The sequence below is a fragment of the Macaca fascicularis genome, chromosome 11 (assembly GCF_037993035.2).
Source record: "Macaca fascicularis isolate 582-1 chromosome 11, T2T-MFA8v1.1".
Classification (NCBI taxonomy): Eukaryota; Metazoa; Chordata; class Mammalia; order Primates; family Cercopithecidae; genus Macaca; species Macaca fascicularis.
This window is the reverse complement of record NC_088385.1, coordinates 137,556,215-137,576,328: the sequence shown is the minus strand read 5'-3', so window position 1 is coordinate 137,576,328 and position 20,114 is coordinate 137,556,215. Positions and strand designations below refer to the sequence as shown.

The window sequence follows — 20,114 nt, the reverse complement described above, 5'->3', positions numbered from 1 at the left end:
CTCCACGAGCAGGGCCTCCCCCTCATCCGGGCGTCAAATGCAACGCGTTGCTCGCTGAGGTGACGCGCAGGCCCAGACACATGGCTCTTCCTGTCCCGCCAAGGCTGTGACTCTCAGGCTGGCACAGCAGTCCTGGGGTTCAGATGACCACAGGGGAGAGAAATTGTGGGTTGATTCTACCCTTGGGCCAGAGTTGTTGAGAGAGCCTAGCGGATAACCCTGAATTCTGTTAATTCAGTTACTGGTCATCAGAATTCACGCTGCACACCTGAGCATCACACCCTTCCGTTCTGCCTCTGCGTTGTGCGGCCAGCAAGCTCCTTCCCACGGGCCAGGGAGGCTGCCTGTGCTCCTCTCTGTCACAGACCACCCCCTTGCTATTCCCCTTGGGGTGGAGGAGAGGCTAGGTTGCCCCCCCGCCGGACAGGCCTTTGAAAGTTTTCCACACCTCTGAGTTGGATGGTGAGTTCGTGGAAGGAATGGCCTTTCCCACTGCTGGACAAGTGGTTCTCTAAGTGGGTTCCCTGGGGCAGCAGCAGCACCCAGGAGCTCATGAGCAAAGCAGCTTCTCAGGCCCGGCCTCGCACCTGCTGAATCTGAACTCCTCAGGGAGGGGCCCCAAGGTTGACTGTAATCACCCTTCCAGATGTTTCTCATGCCGCCGAGGTCTGAGAAGCATTGTTGAGGGAGTCTGTGAGGCTGGCTACTGGGAGGCAGAGAGCAATTTCAGCAGTGCGTTCCCTGAGAAGCCTTGGCCTTTGCAGGGTCCACCTTGGGAACCTGATCCCAACACTGCAGCTGTTGACTGAGAAACCATGGCTGTCAAGTCCTGCCCACTCACCCATCAAAGAACCACCTGTGGTGTGCAGTGGGGGTTTCACGTCTAGGTGTTTGTGTCCTTGGAGAATGGGGCATGTTGGTGACTTTCTGTAGACAGAACATTCCACTGGGCAGAGCAACCTGCTTCCACGCTCAGCCAGATACAACAGAGAGCGCCTAGATAAGATACACTCCAGAACACGTTACATAAAACCCCTGAGCACACGGTGACCCAAAGGCGTCTGAGATGAGTTCCAATCGGTTCAGGACGCACCTGTGACCCAGCCTCGGGAGGTCTCGATGACATGTGGCCAAGGTCGTCTGGGCTCAGCTTTGCTTTTATACATTTTAGAGAGACATGAGCCATCAGTATGGGTAAGGTGTCCATTCGTTTGGTCGGCAAAGGTGAGACCATTTGAAGTGGAGGCTTCTGGGTCATAGCGTAACTGCCTAGTGGGTTCACCTTGCCCGTTGCCTAGATACAGCCAATTTATCAACACGGGTATTGCAATAGAGAAAGAGTAATTCATACAGAGCTGGCCGTGTGGGAAACCAGAGTTTTATGACTACTCAATCAGTCTTCCTGAAAATCTGGAGACTGGAGGTTTTAAGGATAATTTGGTGGCGAGGGGGCAGGGAGTTGAGCGTGCTGATTGGTTGGGTTGGAGGTGAAATCACAGGGAGTCGAAGCTGTCCTCTTGCACTGAGTCATTTCCTGGGTGGGGGCCACAAGACCAGATGATCAGACCAGATCCATACAGGGCAGGGCTGCAAAATATCTCAAGACCTGATCTTAGGTTTTACAATAGTGAGGTTGTCTCCAGGAGCAATCTGGGGAGGGTCAGAATCTTGCGGGCCTCTAGCTGCATGACTCTCAAACAATAGTTTATAGTCTTGTGGCCAATTTGTTAGTCCTGCAAAGGCAATCTTATTTCCAGGCAGGGAAGGAGGCTTGTTTTGGGAAAGGGCTGTTATCTTCTTTGTTTCAAAGCTAAACTAGACACTAAGCTCCTCACAGAGTTCATTCAGCCTACACCCAGGAGTGAACAAGGACAGCTTGGAGGTTAGAAGCAGGAGGGAGTTAGGTCAGATCTCTTTCACTGTCTCAGTTATAACTTTGCAATGGTGGTTTCAATAGGTAGAGAAGAGACAACGGGTTGCATTCTTTTGAGTCTCTGATGAGGCCTTCACTGAATACACAATTTCCATGTGAGAAGGAGGCAGAGGAATAATCATTTATGCCTTAGTCTGGCTCAGTGAGTCTGCATTTTTGCATAAATAATAGGGCAGAAGAAACAGCCAGATACACATTTGTCTCGGGTGAGCAGAGGGTTAGGAGCTGAGTTCTTTTGTCCCACCCCTGTGGAGATAAATGATCAATTTACATTGCCTGGGTGAAATTCAACAGAACTGTTTTAGGGTAAAGATCTGGAGGCCCACAAGGGATCTCTTTGTACGCAAATTGTGAGGGAGCTTTGTAGCTTTTTAATCTTTGCAGCTATCTTATTTAGAAATAAAATGAAAGGCAGGTTTGCTGACACAGTTCCCAGCTTGATGCTTCCCTTTGGCTTCATGATTGTGGGGTCCTGTGATTTATTTTCCTTTCATGGTACCCATAGACACAACTCCAGTGCCAGGGACACTTCTAGGCCTTGTTCTCTAAAGAATGAATGGCCAGGAGGTTTTGGTGGCAGCGGGGAAGTGTCTTTTTTCTTGGTCGCGCTGCGTGAAGTCCTGAGGCCCAAGGAGTACCCTGGGCTGGTTTTGGGGTTTAGCAAAGATGTGCATCAGGATTTAAACATAGAACAGGTTTTTAGGAACTTGCCTGTCGAGACAGCTCTTTTTGTAAACCTAAGAACCTGAGAGCAGGGAGATTCCAGCTACTAGGAGTTAAGTAATTTCTTTGGCACTTAGAGTCAAATCAAAACAGAGAAGCAAAAGAAAACACTGAGAGCAGCACCACCACCTCGAACAGGTGCCCTGTGCTGGGCCCTGTCCTGAGAGTGCGTTGGAGACACATTGAGACATCTACAAGATAATGCCCATTTTGCTTGATCTTCTTCATGTCTGGGGGAAACCAAGGCACAGGCAGGTTAATGAATGACCCACCCGAGGGTCTCAGACAGTCATGAGCAGAATCCCATTCAAGCCCCAGGAGTCTGGCTCCGGAATCCAGGCCTTCGATGGGCTTCTGTACAGCACAGCCTCCCATCAGCTCGACTCTGACCTCCCTGTGGATGCTGGGTGGGGGCAGAGGGGACGGCGGCCCTGGTCCTGCCTGTAGGCTGAATCGTAAGTCAGTGCTGGCAGCTCCAGACTGAGGGAGCAGCAGCTGTGCCGCCTTCACCCGCTGATTTTTTTCCCTGGGTGTTCAGCAGTAGCAGGGGGTAGGAATGCAGGAAGTTGCTTTACCCCAGGCCGTTGAGAGGTACAGTCATATTTAACCCCTGAAACCGCTGCCTGAGGTTCTCTGTCACCTCATTTTGCTGATTAGGCAATGGGGCACAGAGACAATGAGCCACTTACCCGAGGACACACAGCTCCCAAGTGCCAGGGCCAGGCCCTGAAGGCAGGAAGTCAGCCTGGTAACACCCTCTCAGGTGCTTTGAGGAAAGTCTAGGGGCTGGCATGCTTGGCACCATGTGGCTGGGCTGACAGGTGGGGATCTGGGCTTCCTGGTCAGGGGAACATTGTGAGGAGCTGGCGCCAGTGCTGTGTGTTTGGCGTGTGCTGTCATGCGTGTCCGTGTGAAGAGACCACCAAACAGGCTTTGTGTGAACAATAAAGCTTTTAGTCACCTGGGTGCAGGTGGGCCGAGTCCGAAAAAAGAGTCAGCAAAGGGAGATAAGGGTGGGGCTATTTTATAGGATTTGGGTAGGTAAAGGAAAATTACAGTCAAAGGGGGTTGTTCTCTGGCGGGCAGGAGTGGGGGTCACAAGGTGCTCAGTGGGGGAGCTTTTTGAGCCAGGATGAGCCAGGAAAAGGACTTTCACAAGGTAATGTCATCACTTAAGGCAAGGACCGGCCATTTTCACTTCTTTTGTGATTCTTCAGTTACTTCAGGCCATCTGGGCATGTATATATACACGTGCAAGTCCCAGGGGATGCCATGGCTTGGCTTGGGCTCAGAGGCCTGACATGTGCATGTCGGCAGCTCTGTGGTGATTCTTCAGGGCACCCTCGTGGGAGTCCCTCTCCTCTCCACAGTGCCTTGGGTATCTCCTCCTGGAGTGAGGCATCGAACCGCAGATGACGTCAGCCCTGGTTCGTCTTGGCCTCAGAGGAGCCCGGCTATTTTTCCTGAGCAGCCCTCTTTCCTCCCTGGGAGACTTCCAGGGTGGCCAGTGTGCTTGCTTCCCGAGCAGGCTGGGGTCCACCTCCCCACAGGGGTCTGGCCTCAGGCCCACAGTGGACGATTGTGGGCTGTGGGCCTTTGCCTTTAGGGATCATCCCTTCCTCCATAAAATAATCCTCACAGTTGTATTTTGCATCTAGGGTGGAATAAAGATGGATGGTTGGATGCATTATGTATTTACCACCCTTTTTCACTTCTTTTCCGATTTTAAAGGAAACTAAGGTGGAACCATGTCTGTGGGCCCCTGAAGGTAAAGGGCTGTGGTCCCAGGTGCTGGGCCTGCTCGACCTGCTCGGCCTGCAGGGAACCAGCCCTGCCTGGCTCTTGTTCAGAGGCTGGGTGACCCCTGGGCCAGTGAGTGTGTTGGGGGGGATGTGTGGGTGAGTGAGGGTGCAGGCTTGGGCTCAGGTGGGCCCTGGGCAGAGAGACTCAGAGACGGCAGCCGGAGAGACCTGGGTAGGTCCTGCTGCCCGCTGGGGGTGTGACCGCGAGTTCCTCTTGGCCTCGTCTTCTGCCCTGGTGCAATGGCCTAACACCGACTTACCCGGTAGGTCTCTCTGAGTCACCAGCAATGCATGACTCCCCCAGGCAGGGCCTGGCACATAGTAGGTATTCAGCCAGTGAACAATGAAATCACATAGGGCCTGGCACATAGTAGGTATTCAGCCAGTGAACAATGAAATCACATAGGGCCTGGCACATAGTAGGTATTCAACCAGTGAACAATGAAATCACATAGGGCCTGGCACGTAGTAGGTATTCAGCCAGTGAACAATGAAATCACGTAGGGCCTGGCACGTAGTAGGTATTCAACCGATCAATGAAATCACATAGGGCCTGGCACGTAGTAGGTATTCAGCCGATGATCAATGAACTCACTAGGGCCTGGCACATAGTAGGTATTCAGCCAGTGAACAATGAAATCACATAGGGCCTGGCACATAGTAGGTATTCAACCGATCAATGAACTCACATAGGGCCTGGCACGTAGTGGGTATTCAGCCAGTGAGCAATGAAATCACATAGGGCCTGGCACATAGTGGGTATTCAGTCAGTGAGCAATAAAATCACATAGGGCCTGGCACATAGTAGGTATTCAGCCAGTGAACAATGAAATCACATAGGGCCTGGCACATAGTGGGTATTCAGCCAGTGAACAATGAACTCACAGAGGGCCTGGCACATAGTAGGTATTCAGCCAGTGAGCAATGAACTCACATAGGGCCTGGCACATAGTGGGTATTCAGCCAGTGAGCAATGAAATCACAGGGCCTGGCACATAGTGGGTATTCAGTCAGTGAGCAATGAAATCACATAGGGCCTGGCACATAGTAGGTATTCAGCCAGTGAACAATGAAATCACATAGGGCCTGGCACATAGTGGGTATTCAGCCAGTGAACAATGAACTCACAGAGGGCCTGGCACATAGTAGGTATTCAGCCAGTGAACAATGAAATCACATAGGGCCTGGCACATAGTGGGTATTCAGCCAGTGTGCAATGAAATCACATAGGGCCTGGCACATAGTGGGTATTCAGCCAGTGAGCAATGAAATCACATAAAGACAGCACAGGGGACAATTTGTTTCCAGATTGTTCCTGATGTTACTGGAAAGCAGCCTCCATCCAGACCCCGGGAGAGGGTTCTTGGAGCTTGCACAAGAAAGAATTTGGGTGAGTCCGTAGAGGAAAGGGAAAGCCAGTGTGTGAGAGAAGTAAAGAAACGAACGGATGGCCACTCCGTAGGCAGAGCAGCAGTGTGGGCTATTCGTGGTTATTTCTTGATTATGTGCTGGACAAGGCATAGATGGTTCAGGAGTTTTTGTGGGGGGGAAGGGGTGGACAGTTCCCAGAACTGAGGGCTCCACTCTTTTCAGACCATGTGGGGTAACTTCCTGATGTTGCCATGGCATCTGTAAGCTGTCATGGCGCTGGGGGGAGTGTCTTTTAGCAGCCAGCGCATTGTAATGAGCGCATAATGTGCTGTGAGGATGACCAGAGGTCACTCTCATTGCCATCTTGGTTTTGGTGGGTCTTGGTGGCTCCTTTACTGCATCCTGTTTTATTAGCAGGGTCTTTGTGACCTGTATCTTGTGCTGACCTCCTCTCTCATCCTGTGACTCAGAACACCTTCACCATCTGGGATTGCAGCCCAGTAGGTCTCAGCCTCATCTTTCCCAGCCCCTATTCAAGATGGAGTCGCTGTGGTTTGAATGCCTCTGACACTAAGTCAAACGACCCAGTGAGCCTGGACCGTCCCTGGGTTCTGCCTGTGATTCTGGAGTGATTATGCATCGGGCCCCTTGCTCTCAGAACCACCCCGTTTGGATGCCAGCCGCCAGCACAGTGCCTGCTTATCACCCCTCTTCACAGAGGCCGGGAAGCCAGAGGAGGGCACTGAGCCAGGAGCCGGGAGAGCTGCGGGGGTGTCTTTGGATGCTTCCCCCTTGTCTTTAGAAATAGCCACATCCACATTTGCAAGCCTCTGCTGTTTGTTCCAATTATAGTTGATTTGCCTGATGACTGTGCCATCTGTTCCTGCCTGGTCTGGACTCAGTTGCTTCTGAGCAGTGCCCTGCAGGCCCTAGCGCCTGTAGGTGGCCTCGGGATGGGGAGGAGCCAGCACCATGTGGCTGGGTGTGTCCCTGCATCCCTGCAGCCAGGGTGACACCCACACCCAGTCCCAAACCCAGATAGGACAGCACTCTGTATCCGGAAATAAACATTGAGGTGTAAATGTGCCTGCCTGGGGTAGGACCACGGGTTGCTCTTTTGTCTCAGCACGCTTTGGAAGTGGCTTCTGCTGGCAATTCCTCCCCACAGGCAATTGGAAGCTCTTAGCCCCAGCAGGGACCCCCCTGGCAGTCATGAGAGCCTTCGGCTGCTGCCAAGAAGCCAGGGAGTTGTGCTCAGGCGAGGAGCTGAAAGGAAAGGTGCAAACAAGCTGGGTGTGGACGGGCACGACTCTTAGGTTCTCCTTGGTAGGAATTTGAGGTGGGGGAGGCTGTGCCCCTGTTCCACACCTTCAGTGTAGGTTACAAGGAAAGCGAGTCTCACAGCAGATTCTCCCATCAGACAAGCATTTACTGAGCACGTGCTTATGGACAAGCAGGCACGAGAGGGTACATTCCATGCCTGGCCTGTGAGCTCCACGTGGTGCCAGCGCTCTGCACTGTGAGGAGGATGCTTGCACGTTGGCCCCACGGCGCTCATTCGGGGAAAGCATGTCAGCTGGACAGGGGCGAGGGCAACCAGACTCCTCAAATCAGTGTCCGCACACAGGACTGGCTGGAGACCCAGCTCTGAGCACCATCCCCGAGACCGCAGGAGCAGGGTCTCACTAGTCTACGCCCTGCTCGTTCAAAGGTGGGGCAGTGCTAAGATGTGTGAGCTGGGTGACATAGCTTCACTTTAACCAACGAATGCCCGTTCCTCCCATCCCTTATGCTTAGGAAAAAGCCAATAATTCTACTGTTTATTTTTCCTGATACTGGTCATGCTGAGTAGCGTGCCTGGGGCCTCAGTGGAGACGCAGTCAGGCAGGCATCCTTGGAGCAGCAGTCTCCAGGTTTGTGGCAGCGCAGCCTTCCTGGTGTCTGCACTGGCCAACCCTGGGGGGGGATTCTCAATTATGGCAACGCATTGCGCAGCATGTCTGTAAGTACGTGCTCAATGCCCAGGTGGATGTAGGCACCGAGGGTTGCAAATTCTAGGTTCCAGAGTCCTCCAGGCCCAGGAGCAAGTGAGGGATCGTCCTGTGGGTCGGAGGCTTATGTGGGTACAACTGGGGCATCTACAGGGCCAGGAGACATTTGATCCAACCTGGTCCCCCACACACCCAACCTGCTGATGCGGGAGTGCCACCATGCTGTCGTGCAGAGCAGCACCACGGCCAGCAGCCACAGCCTGCAGCCATCTCTAGACATGCCTGTCAGCCCAGGCTGCTGATGAGCCTTTAAATGCTCACCAGTGTTTAAAATGTGAGCTTTTCTGGTAAATTGAAAATTCCCTGGGTGTGTCAGGCTGTTCTTGCTCTAAAGGAATGCCTGAGGCTGGGCCATTTGTGAAGGTAGTTTATGAAGGAGTCACTGGCTGATGGTCCTGCAGGCTGTACAGACGGCGTGCTGGCTTCTGAGGAGGCCTTGGGAAGCTTACAATCATGGCAGAAGGCGAAGAGGGAGCAGGCGGGTCGTGTGCTGAGAGCAGGAGGGTATGGGAGGTGCCAGGCTCTTTTCAACACCCAGACCTTGTGTGAACTTAGCCTGCTCATTATGGCAAGGACGGCGCCAAGCTGTTCATGAGGGATCCAACCCCAGAACCCAGACACCTCCTGCCGGGCCCCGCATCCAACCTTGGAGGTTACATAGCAACAGGAGATGTGGAGGGGATGGCGCCCTGCTGATCCTGGGAAACCGGAAGCTTTAGCTTTGCCTTTGGTGGGCTGCACACGACCAAGGCACCGGCCCCTTTGAAATGTGACCCCCAGTGTCATAGGTGGAGCCTGGTGGGAGGTGTCTGGGTCCTGGGGATGGGTCCCTTGTGAATGGGGAACCACTGGCCCTATCTGCTGACCCCTTGGAGGAGAAACACCGTCTGGGAGGAGGCGGCAGCTGGGAGCCTGGGGGCGTTTCTCGGACTTCAAGAATGGAGTGACTTTGTGTCACAGGAGGGCATGGAATCTCCTGTGCAGTGAACCCAGGTGGGCGAGGGGACTGTGGGAGGGGGCTCAGGCAAGCTGGGTCTCCCCCGTCACTGCTGCCCGTGGGCCTCCTGCTCCCAACACCCCTCAGAGCGCGGTGGATGTCCCTGGTGCCAGGCCCTGGGGAACCTGTAGGGGAAGCAAGGACAGTGGCTGGCTGCTACTCTGCTGAGAATACCAGTATCCCTGCTGTTGCTGCTGCTAATACTGCATCTGCTGCTGCTGCTAATACTAACACCAAACTGTTACTGTGAAGGATAACACCAGTACACTTGCAGGTCGTAATAATGATACTGCTGCGACTAGTACGAATAATACCAATGCTGCTGCCGCTGCTGCTGGTGCTGTGCTGCTATGAATACTAATACCAGCATCACTGTTACTACACCACTGCTCACACCCATGCGATTCCTACAAAAAACACTACTGTTGCTACCACTGCTGCTAACACTCCTTCATACCAAAGCAAGGCTGCTACTACTGCAGGAAATAAAAATACCAGTACCACTGATACTGGTACGGCTAATCAATACCGACACTGCCACCGTGATTGCAGCTGCTCCTGCGAGCGCCGCCGCCGCTGCCAACGGCAGTTCCGTGTGCCCAGCATTCCATCTGCTGCCCTTTTCGGAGCACTAAGCCCGCGCTGACGCACTCTGCCCTCACGCTCATCCTAGAAACAGGCTCTGTCATCATGGCTGTTTCACAGAGGACGGGACTAACCTCTGCCGGGCGCTGCCCTGGCTGCTCACAGGCACTCTGGCCCCGGGGCTTCCTGCCTGGCCTTTCACCCCACTGCCCCGAGCTGGGGGATGCTCAGGCCTGAGCCCTTTCCCGCCCCTCCTCCCTCAGCTCATTGTCCAGTCACCCCAAGCCTCGGCCGCAGAGGGAAGGCGTGTCCGGCCCTGCAGGGGTCTCTGAGGCTGTGGCTCTGGGGTTCAGGCACTCGTGCGGACCTGGGTGGTGTGGCCTCTCCTCACCCGTGGTCACGCACTGTGCCATCGCAGGCCTGGGTGTTCATCAGGGCCAGGTTCCCTCTCCCACGGGGAACCCTCAGCTGTAGGTATCCTGTGAGTCTGCGCTCCAGGCCCCGTTCTGTGCACAGAAGACGCAGGCCCCTCGGTAGGCTGGTGGCGGCCCTCCTTGAACCCCACCGGCCGCTGTGCAGAGGTCTTGGGGTTCCTTGATGAGCCACCCGGTGGCTGCTCCTCCACCTGTTTCCTGTCTCCCTTGGACAGAGGTGACCTGGTTCATCTCTAACTTGAGGGCGCTCCACACTTCCTGTGCATGGATCCATTTACCCACAGCTTATTGTGATCCATCGAGTATCTGTTAAATGCCCACCCTGTGCCAAGTCCTGAACTAGGGGTTGAGGATGGACTGATGGGCCAGGCCAAGGGTCTGACCTTGGGAAGTGCCACTGTGGCCCACACAGGACACAGGCGTGGGAGTGGCCCTGCCAGGCCCTGGGGACCAAACCACAGAGAGCCTGCAGCTGCTGCTTGGCTCACCCTCATCCTTGGCCCCCCAGCCCCCGTCATTTCTGGGAGTCCTATGGAACCATGTGAGAGCAGACAGCCTGCCCTCTTCCCTCTGTGTTGCACCGGACCCGCCCTCCTGCAACCAAAGCAGGCAGCCCGCAGCCCGCCGGCCACCGCGTAGGTGTGCATCAGGTGCAGAACTCGCTTTAGGCCCCTGCGACCTCAGCCGCCCTTAACCCCCTCGATGGGGTGTAACGTCCCCAAAGGTTGGCTGTTCACGTGGTACCTTTCATTATTTTCACCGTCTCTGCATGCCGCCTGTATTCTTAGTTCCTGTTGTTTAAAATCCCTTCACTTCTGAAAACTTTATTTTGAAGTAATTTTAGGTTCACGGGAATTTACAAAGACGCAGAGAGAGTTCCCGTGGCCCCTCTTCCGGCTTCCCGGCGGTGGCGTCTCTGTAGCCAGAGTGTTGTGCTCTCAAAGCTGGGAAGCTGGCGTGGGAGCAGCACTGTGGTGTGCTGGGGAATTTATTTGCTTTCTCCAATGTTTATATCCTCTTTTTTTTCCCCCCGTATACAGCTGTATGGCATTTGGCGGTATATACAGATTCTTGTTACCACCACCACCGTCAGGTGTACAGACACTGCTGTCACCCAGAGAAACTCCCTCACGACACCCTCCCTAGTCACACCCTCCCCTAACCCGAAACCCTGACAACCGCTGATCTGTTCTTTATTGCTATAATTTTATCATTTCAAGATTGTAATAGGAAAAATCTATTCACTTTTTTTTTTTTTTTTTGAGACAGAGTCTCACTCTTGTTGCCCGGACTGGAGTGCAGTGGCTCCATCTCGGCTCACTACAACCTCTGCCTCCCGGGTTCAAGCGATTTTCCTGCCTCAGCCTTCCAAGTAGCTGGGACTACAGGCATGTGTCACCCTGCCCGGCTAATTTTGTATTTTTAGTAGAGACTGAGTTTCACCATGTTGGCCAGGCTGGTCTCAAACTCTTGAGCTCAGGTGATTCACCTGCCTCGGCCTCCCAAAGTCTGGGATTACAGGCATAAGCCACCATGCCCGGCCTATTTTAGTTAGGTCATTTTCATAGATACGATGTCAGGGAATGGATGTGCCAGTTACACGTTCTCTGTCGCACGTTAGAATGAATGCATGACTATTAAACGTCTCCTGTTCCTCCACGCCCCAGGAAGGCTCCGCAAGTGCCCCGTGGGTGCCTGGGGGCTTGTTGGCTCACACAGTTGAGCTCAGGGCCCTCTGGGGTCAGGCCTTGCCTGTGACAGCTGTTCCCTGGCCTAGACCCTGGCTGCCCTGCAGGGCCTGTCACTCTGTCTTAAGGGCTGATCCAGCAGAACCAGAGTGCCTGCAAGCCCCCGGAAGCTGAGTCATCATCCCACCTGCAGACCCCGCATTTGGGGTAGGAGCTGTCCCCGGGCTTGGATTCCCTTTGATGCTTTCCATGTCATGCCCGGGAGCCCCTGGGTTTTTAGCTGTACGCCTTCCTCGGTAGACACAGCCGGCTTGGCCAAGCCCATTCAGCTTCTTAAAGAACAATAGTGCTGATTTCTTTGAATGAATCAAAGAAATTAATTATAGGCTTTGGATTTGTTAGGTTTATTTTAGAAATCCATGATCTCAGCCATAAATAGTGCTTCATTCTGGACTAAGGAGCTGAGAAGCCTGCTGCTTGTGGAGGGACAGTGGGGGAGAGGATGGATGAAGAGGAGGGGCGGAGGAGGGGGAGGTGGGGACTGTCGCTGAGCCCTTTGCTCAGGTCCGGGACGCAGCAGGAAACAGGCCGACAGAGCCCTGCCCTCATGCGGCTGACATTTCACTGGGGAAACACCAGTGTTTGTCGTCAGCCCCAGAGATGACATTAATAATCCCACAACGGATTTTCCCAGCCGTCCTAAAGTAAGGAGTGGCAAGAAGGCGGCCTTGTATGCAGACCCGACGAGCCGTCCCCACAAGGAGCATGGTACCCACAGCTCAGGGTTCGCCATTTTCACTGATTCAGCAAACGCTCTCTGAGCACGATGCTGAGTCCATGCAGAGTGTCGAAGGTGTATCCACGAGCCAGAAGGCAGAGGCTCAGGGCTGAGAGTGTCGTCGTGGACACCGACAAGAAACAAACAGCTCAGGAGCTACCGTAGTGCCGGGGGGCGGTCAGCGCGGTGGAGAAAGGAAGGGTGGGTCCTCTGTAGACCCCTCTGTCCTGCACCTTCTGTGATGGGGGCCAGAAACCCATCTCAGGAGACCGTGTCTCACACACAGCTCGAGTCCCAGGGGAGCAGGGAGCGGGGCTTTGCCCATGTACCCCTGACCTGGGAGGAAGCCCACAAGGGTCAGAGATGTCCCGAGATTAGACACAGCCCAGGTCTGTCCTGCCCCGAGGAAGGAGCTTTGCTGGACTACCCCTTTCCTGTATGTGTCCCCAGGGGAGACGCTTGGCTTCCCCAGGGCTCCCGAGGTGTCTTCGTGTTGTCTGCAAATGCAGCAATGTTGCTAACTGACTGTAGCAGATAGATTCCTTATTGCTCAAAGTGGCGTTCTTAAGCGTTCTGCAGTCCAAAGGGGCAGGCACCCTGGATGAGAATTGTATCCTTGCATCCGTGGGACAGCACCTGAGCTGCTCCCCTGAGTCTGGGCCGCATCACAGCCTCATACTCCAAGTTCCAAACAGCTCTAGCAAAGCCTGCCAACTGCAAAGTGCCCGGGCTGCACGCACAGCCCAGAACAATCTACGGTTGGCTGGGAGCTGAGTGTTTGCAGAATTTCTTGGCACCTGTGGTTTCTCACATTGGCCAGTAGCCAGGTGGCACGAGAAGCTGGGTTTATCAGGCACTGCTCTCCCGTGGAGGTGGGAGGCAGCCCCTGCTGCACACGGCACACACAGACACGTGCACACACTCTTACCACGCATGCATTTTCACAGACACAACACGTGTGTGTGTACACACACGTGCACACACATGCATATGTGCACACATACAACACACGTGAACAGGCTCAGACACATTTCCACCACCAAATGCCACCGCTGACCCCCTGTCCTGCTTCTGCCGCGCAGTCCAAGGTTCGAGAGCTGGAAGAGAAATGCCGGACTCAAAGTGAGCAGTTCAACCTGCTGTCCCGGGACCTGGAGAAGTTCCGGCAGCACGCTGGGAAGATTGACCTGCTGGGTGGCAGCACGGTGGCCCCCCTGGACGTCTCCACGGCCCCCGGCAAGCCTTTTCCGCAGTTCGTGAATGGCCTAGCCACCTCCCTCGGCAAAGGTAAGCACCTGGACCATCCGCCTTGCTGTGGTGGGGAGAGAATGGCCATTGGCCGGGCCTGCAACGGTGTGTGCGGGTGAAGTCGGTTTGGTGACACCTGGCAGAGGGTACAGGGACCCACCACCACAGTAGGAAGGATGAGAACAGGGCTGCTCGCAGCCACGGGGTACTCGGTGCACCCAGCACCTCACGGGCATCCATGAACGTGTGACCCACACATTTTCTCACCTGTAAAATGGGCCCATCTTACAGGCGAGAAAAACCAAGGCACTAGCGTGGGTCACACAGCTGCTGATGAAGGCTCAGTCTGGGATGTGAACCCAGGAGTCTGGCCGCAGAGACTACACTGGTGATAACTCCACGGGGGCTTCTTGGCGGGGCACTCCAGCGCTCTGCGAAGCTCGTTTCTCTGCGTTGGTTGTTTCCCTTCCTTCTCATCTCAGTAACCTGTTGGTGATGTTGGGATGTGCTTGGCACCTCTGTTCCAGCAAAGGCGGTGGTGAACATGAGCCCTCACCCAGCGCAGTCCTCCTTAGAGGCCGGGTGGGGAGAAGCCCCCTGTGGACGTGCTGGGGGGGTTAGTCTTGGTCGCAGGCAGAACAATCACAGGTGTCCTTTAATCAGAGCTCGGTGGAGGTGCCATGTCCCGGCTGAAGGTTAAGTGGGATGCAGAGGTTAGACAGGTTTCGTGGCCAGGTCTGCCCACCTGTTTAAGAAGTTGGCTTAAAAACAATTAGGGGAGATGAGCATCTGAACCTCACTTTGGAATTCCGTAAAAAAGATAATTTGCACATTTCCCCTGGTTCTTATCAGAATATATAAGTACCTTGGGTGCTTTTTATCATTAAAATAAGGAGATGCCACTTGGGTCTTGTTAAAAAACGTTCTCCTGCCTCTCCCCTCATCCCACACCTTCCCACACCCTTCACTTTTGGTCCATGCATCAGAGAGAATACGGGCTGGGGTAAGCGGCCATGGCTGTGGAAGGCCAGTGGGCAGGGACCAGGATCTGAGCACTCTGTCGCTCATCTCCAGGCACTCACGACACGCGGGCTGCATGCCCTGCTTGTGACATTGAAAGACAGGGCCCCTGGCGGAGCTCCTGCTGGTGGGCAGATGATACATAGGGAGCCCCTGAACCAGACGCCGCATACAGACCAGGTGACAAGGTGGACGGTGATTTGGGCTCTTCTAGATGGTCCTGGAAGGCGGCTGCCAAGAAACCACATTTGAGCTGTGAAACCTGAAGGGCGGAGGAAAACAAGACAGTTTCAGTTCTTCCCAGGGGAAAACAGAATGCACGTGTCTCCACGCTCTCTCTCTCCCTCCCTCCCGCAAAGGGACACAGAGCGCCGCTCCATGCCACAAGAAACGCACGGCTTCTGCTCTGGGAAACCCACTGAGACTCGGGCCCAGAGCTTTTCCTGGGGGCTGCTTGTGTGGGCACCGTACCCACTGAAGCTCCAGACTCCCAGAAGGAAAGCAGGTGTTCACTGTGAGCTGTGTGGTGTGCACAAGCCAGGCCTGCCTTTATCACTCAGGGGATGTTTCCTTCCGGTGTAGAGGACATTTCAGAAGCTGAGTTCCAGACACCGGCCAGGGACCCACCTTGCAAGCTGGCCCTTCTGAAGACAGCAGTCGCAGGCCTGCCCGGTGAGCCCGAGGCTCACAGCACGTGAATGTGGAACCCACTGCAAAGCTCCCGGGTCAGGGAGGTGGGAACGGGGATTGGCCAGCATGGAAAAAGGAATCTGATTAACCACGGCAGAAAATGCACACTGAGTAAAACCAAAAAACCAAAGCGGTACGATGCCTGTACTAAACCAGGGGCCACTTGGCAGAGAAGAAGGTGTGTGCCATGGCTTCTGTTCAATAACCATCTGGAAGATGCACCCTCCTAATGAACCCAGCTCATTTAATCACTCTTTCCTCGCCCACCAGGGGTCCCCCGGCATGGCCCATGCCCGTCTCCCCTGGCATTGCCCTGGCATTCTCCTCACAGTGCATGTCACTTATGGTGGCGGACACCAGCGCCTCCAGAGAGCTGCTCCACACACCCCGATCCCACCAGGACACTCCGCCCTGCAGACAGCACAGGTCCCTCTTCCAGGCCTCTGCTGAGGGTCTCCTCTTGTTTTATTCTTTCTTCCCTCACTCTCTGGGTTTACTTATTTTTGTACATTTTCCCCCTCTGTGTTTACTTATTTTTGTACATTTTTTCCAACTTTGAGGTATAGTGGATAATTAGAAATCATATATATTTAAGGTGTACAGCTTGATCCTGTGTAACATAAATCAGTTGCAAAATAATCACCACAGCCAGGCTAATTAACATACCACCTCCTATCCACGTCCTCACGTGGTTACCTTTTCTTTTCATGGTGAAAACCCTTAAGATCTGCCTCCTTGGCAAACTTCAAGTCTATCATCCAGCATTTTTTTTTTTTTTGCAATGGAGTCTCACTCTGTTGCCCGGGCTGGAGAGCAGTGGTGTGATCTCAGCTCACTACCTCCGCTCCCAGGTTCAAGCGATTCTCCTGCCTCAGCCTCCCAAGTAGCTGGAATTACAGGCACCCGCCACCATGCCCGGCTAAGTTTTGTATTTTCAGTAGAGACAGGGTTTCACCATGTTGGCCAGGATGGTGACCTGACCTCAGGTGATCCACCTGCCTTGGCCTCCCAAAGTGCTGGGATGACAGGTGTGAGCCGCTGCCCTGGCCTACAATCCAGCATTTTTGCTGCATTCACGTTTCTGTGCAGATCCCCAGAGCGTATTCATCTTGTGCCCTTCAACCAACAGCCCCGGGCCCAGCCCCTGGTAACCACTGTTCTGATCTCTGCTTCTGCGAGTTGACCTTGTTGAGGTTTCACATGTAAGTGGGGGCTGTCCATGCCACATTTGTCTCTCTGTGCCTGGGTTATTCCACGTAGCAGAGAGTCCTCCAGGTCCCTCATGTTGTCATAAAGGGTTGGGTGTCCTTCTTTCCTGAGGCCGGATAACATCCCATTGTGTTCGTATCTGTATTTTTTACCTGTTCATCTGCCGCAGATCTTCCTCCCACACGGACCTGAGACAGAGGGTGGTGGAAGGTGCAGGGCTGGCCACAAGACACAGAAGGGGTCCCAGGCGGATGTGCCGTCACTCACCTATGCTTTCACCCAGGGCTCCTCTGGCCTGTGGCTGGGGCGGCCACCAAGGGACTCGCGTCCTGTATGGGGAGGCCCCTCTGACAGAGTGAGGCTCTGCAGTCAGTATGGGAGGCAGGCGTTGCTCACGGACCAAACTGTCCCTGGCAACCTCCTAGGAAGGAGCACGTTGGGGAGAGGCGTGGCCTCTCCTATCCCTGCCTGCACCCCCCTCAGCACAGCCAGCTTTCCTTCCAGTATGGGAGCTGGGTTTTTTGAGTCAACATTTTTTTGAGCCATATTTTTCTAGAACATACGTATTCTGAAGTATTCCCATCATGAGAGAGGGTGGTGTTCACATCTCGAGGGGCCAGTGGGAGCCAGCCCCACTTGAAGGCACTGCATGTTTTGTTTCTAATCTCACCCTCTCTTCTCAGGCACAGCGGCAGGTAGAAGCTTCCATGGGGATTACATTATGTTTCCCTAGAGAGTTAGGTTCGGGTAAGTTAAGTGTGAATACAAGGTGACTGCTGTGTTCACATCGCCTCCATCGGCTGTGCTGTCCCCTGCTGTTCACCGTGGCTGCGGTGTCAGGCAGGAAGGGCTATAAGTTCTGCTGCAGTCACAAACCCCCCCAGTCTCGGAACGCCGGAGGACAGCGTTTCCTCTCTGGAAAGTTCCCTGGCCACTGTGTGGGGAGGAAAAGTGGCTTTTGCCCACAAGTGGAGCCTGCCACGCCCGTCGAGTTTCACTGGTCCAGGTGACTCTCGTGGCTGGGAGCAGAGGAGAAGCAGCAATGCCAGTCGGAACTGGAGAAGCTGCAGCAGGCCCTTCTCTCGGCTGAGTTTCCGAGGCTTCTGGGAGCTGACTTGTTCAGTGTTCACTTTGCACCTGCTGCACGCCGAGCCATGTTACAGTGAATAAAACGAGGTCCTGCCCTCCAGGATCGGATGTTCTCACAGGGGACCGCGGGGCAGGGCTGCCCCAGTTCCAATTCCCTGCCGTGGTGGTGCTGTCCTGCTGTTCACTGCAGCCTGGAGCTGTGGGGCCTGCCAGGGGCGGCTCCTAGGGCAGCTGTTATGGAACATTCCTGATGGCTTTTTAAATCATTTTATCCTTCCCGATTTGGACTCAGCAATTCATATTCATCAGTGAGGTGACTGTTAGGATGAGACAGCGACAGAGGGACCAGGGACCCCAGGGAGGAGACGTCATCATTCCTAGTAGCGGAGAGCTTGGGAAGGAAAGCAGCCGCATCGTGTTTCACACCTGGATCCTGGTTAAAGGGCAGCGTTCGTCACGGTGCTCAATGCTCCTTTCCAGGCCACCAGGACAGGGCTCAGCAGCCCCTGAGACCCCAGGAGGATAGGATGGAATGAGAACTATTTCAGTCCTTGCAAATCTCTCATCAAGAGTATATTTTAGCCACAAACCCACCTCTCTGGCCAGTTAGGACTCTGGTTCACAAGTGACAGCAAAGCCAGCCTACACTGATGTGAGTGAAAAGGAGTGTGTCTGTCACCTGGAGCAGGTGAAGAGCCAGGATGCGGCTTCAGGCACATCTTGAACCAGGGGCTCCAAGCCCATCGCCAGGATCCACTTTCCCTCGTTCTCGCTGTGAGCAGGTGCCGTCCTCACGGAACGCTCCTCTTGCAGGTGCAGGAGGTCGGCGGCTTCCCAGAGCTTCACAGCCGCTCCATTTTAAGCCATGGAAAGGAGCAGCCTCTTTGCCATCAGCTCTCCTTTAGTTCCCTCTGCCTGGGCCGGTCCTCGTCCTGTGCTCCCAAAGAAGCATTACTACCAGGGTGAACCTGCCAGCCGGACGGGCCCAGAGCTGAGGGTGGGGTCACACCAGCCTACGTAGATGGTGAGCGGGAGACGGGTGGACCCCAAAATGAAATGCAGCGACTGTTGTCAAAGAGGGGAAAGGTACCCCGGGTAGGCACATGACCAACGCACTTTTACGATGTTATTTGTATATTTGTTTCAACTTGTTTTAATGTTCGTGGCCAGGTCAGGAGAGCGCTATTGGAGGCGGCTCTGCGATCGGTGAATATATCCGGCCCCTTCCACAGCCTGGTGACAGTCCGGAGCCTCTGTCCGCCAAGCCCACCTTTCTGTCGAGATCCGGTAGCCCAAGATGCAGATCTGAGTCAGACGTGAGTCCCGTCCCACAGGGGCCGCCGGGCCTGCCTGTGCCCTGTGTGTCTGGTGTGGATGTTGGCCAGTCTGTCCCGTGTTTCCTTCCCCATCCTCCTCCCTCTCTTCCTTCTGGTTGGTTCTTCCCTTTGCCCCTGTTAATCCCTGGCCCGACTATGTGCTGGGATGTAGGGGCCCCGCTGTGAGCACAGGTGAGGTCCCTATTCTAAGGCGGAGCAGAGAGAACACTGGCGAGGCAGCGTTTAGAAAAGCAAATCCCGTCGAAGGGTGCGAGGATGACACAGCGAGGCCGTTGATGCCGAGCTGGCCGGGAGGGGCCTGTGGAGGTCGGCGACGGGCCCTGCGAGTCCTGTCCTGTCGCATTGATGGGAAGGGGCTGGTGTGGCTGGAGGGGGGCCGGGGCAGGGACGAGCTGAGGCCGGGGCAGAGGACAGCGCTTGGCTTTTGGTCTGAGTCCGAGGTGAAGCCACTGAAAGCTGTTAAGGCAGGGGGTGATGTGGTCTAATTCCTGCTGAAAGACTGTTCCAGCTTGTGTGGGGAATGCGCTGAGGGGAGTGAGAGTGGAATAACTGGGGGTTGCACACGTGCTCAATTTCACCCCCACCCCTATGAGAAAAGGCCACACCCACTGACTCCCAGGATTGCTGTAGGAGACACTGGGTAGAGCCCCCACACTCCACAAACCCCGAGACAGGAAGAGAGGGTGGGGGCTGGGGGGACATGGCAGCTCCCACCACCTCCCCATGTCGTCCTCCTGAGGCACTGGGCATGTGGGGTGGTGGGGGGCCTCTTCCATAGACTGAGCCCCTGGAGGGCCAAGTGCCCAAAGCAGCATGCAGCTCTGTGTCTTCCACGGACCCCACAGGGCCTGGCGCCCTGAGTGTCTCACGCCCTGAATTCTGTTGGGGGAAGGCCCTGCCTTCGAGCCTTACCTTGCTGTTTGGGGACTGGGTTCTCCACAAACACAGAAGGGGCCTGTGTGATAAGGGGTGCACACTGAGGGACCACCTTCCTGACCGGACTTGTATGTGGGGGTGCGGGTGGCAGTGCCTCCTGGGAGTGCCACAGTCTCAGGCCGTCTCTCCTGGGGCCCAGGAAGCTGTGAGGGGCTTTCCCGTTGCCGCGGGAAGGGAGTGGGACACCTCCAGCTTCCATAACCCGCACACCCATTGCCTTTTC

The 20,114-nt window shown here is 54.8% G+C and overlaps 1 protein-coding gene across 38 annotated transcripts in view; it reads left to right on the top strand.

The window, feature by feature from the left end:
* Positions 1-20,114, top strand: part of RIMBP2 (RIMS binding protein 2) — a 328,353-nt gene that overhangs the window by 254,704 nt on the left and 53,535 nt on the right. For all 38 annotated transcript variants that reach the window (XR_012420847.1, XR_012420846.1, XR_012420845.1 and 35 more), the window contains 2 exons: positions 13,445-13,649; positions 18,789-18,934. Coding sequence is in view for 32 of the 38 variants with exons in the window: in XM_065525063.1 (XP_065381135.1) it covers positions 13,445-13,649; positions 18,789-18,934 (351 nt within the window). In the remaining 6 variants the exon portion in view is untranslated. The remainder of the gene's footprint in view (positions 1-13,444; positions 13,650-18,788; positions 18,935-20,114) is intronic.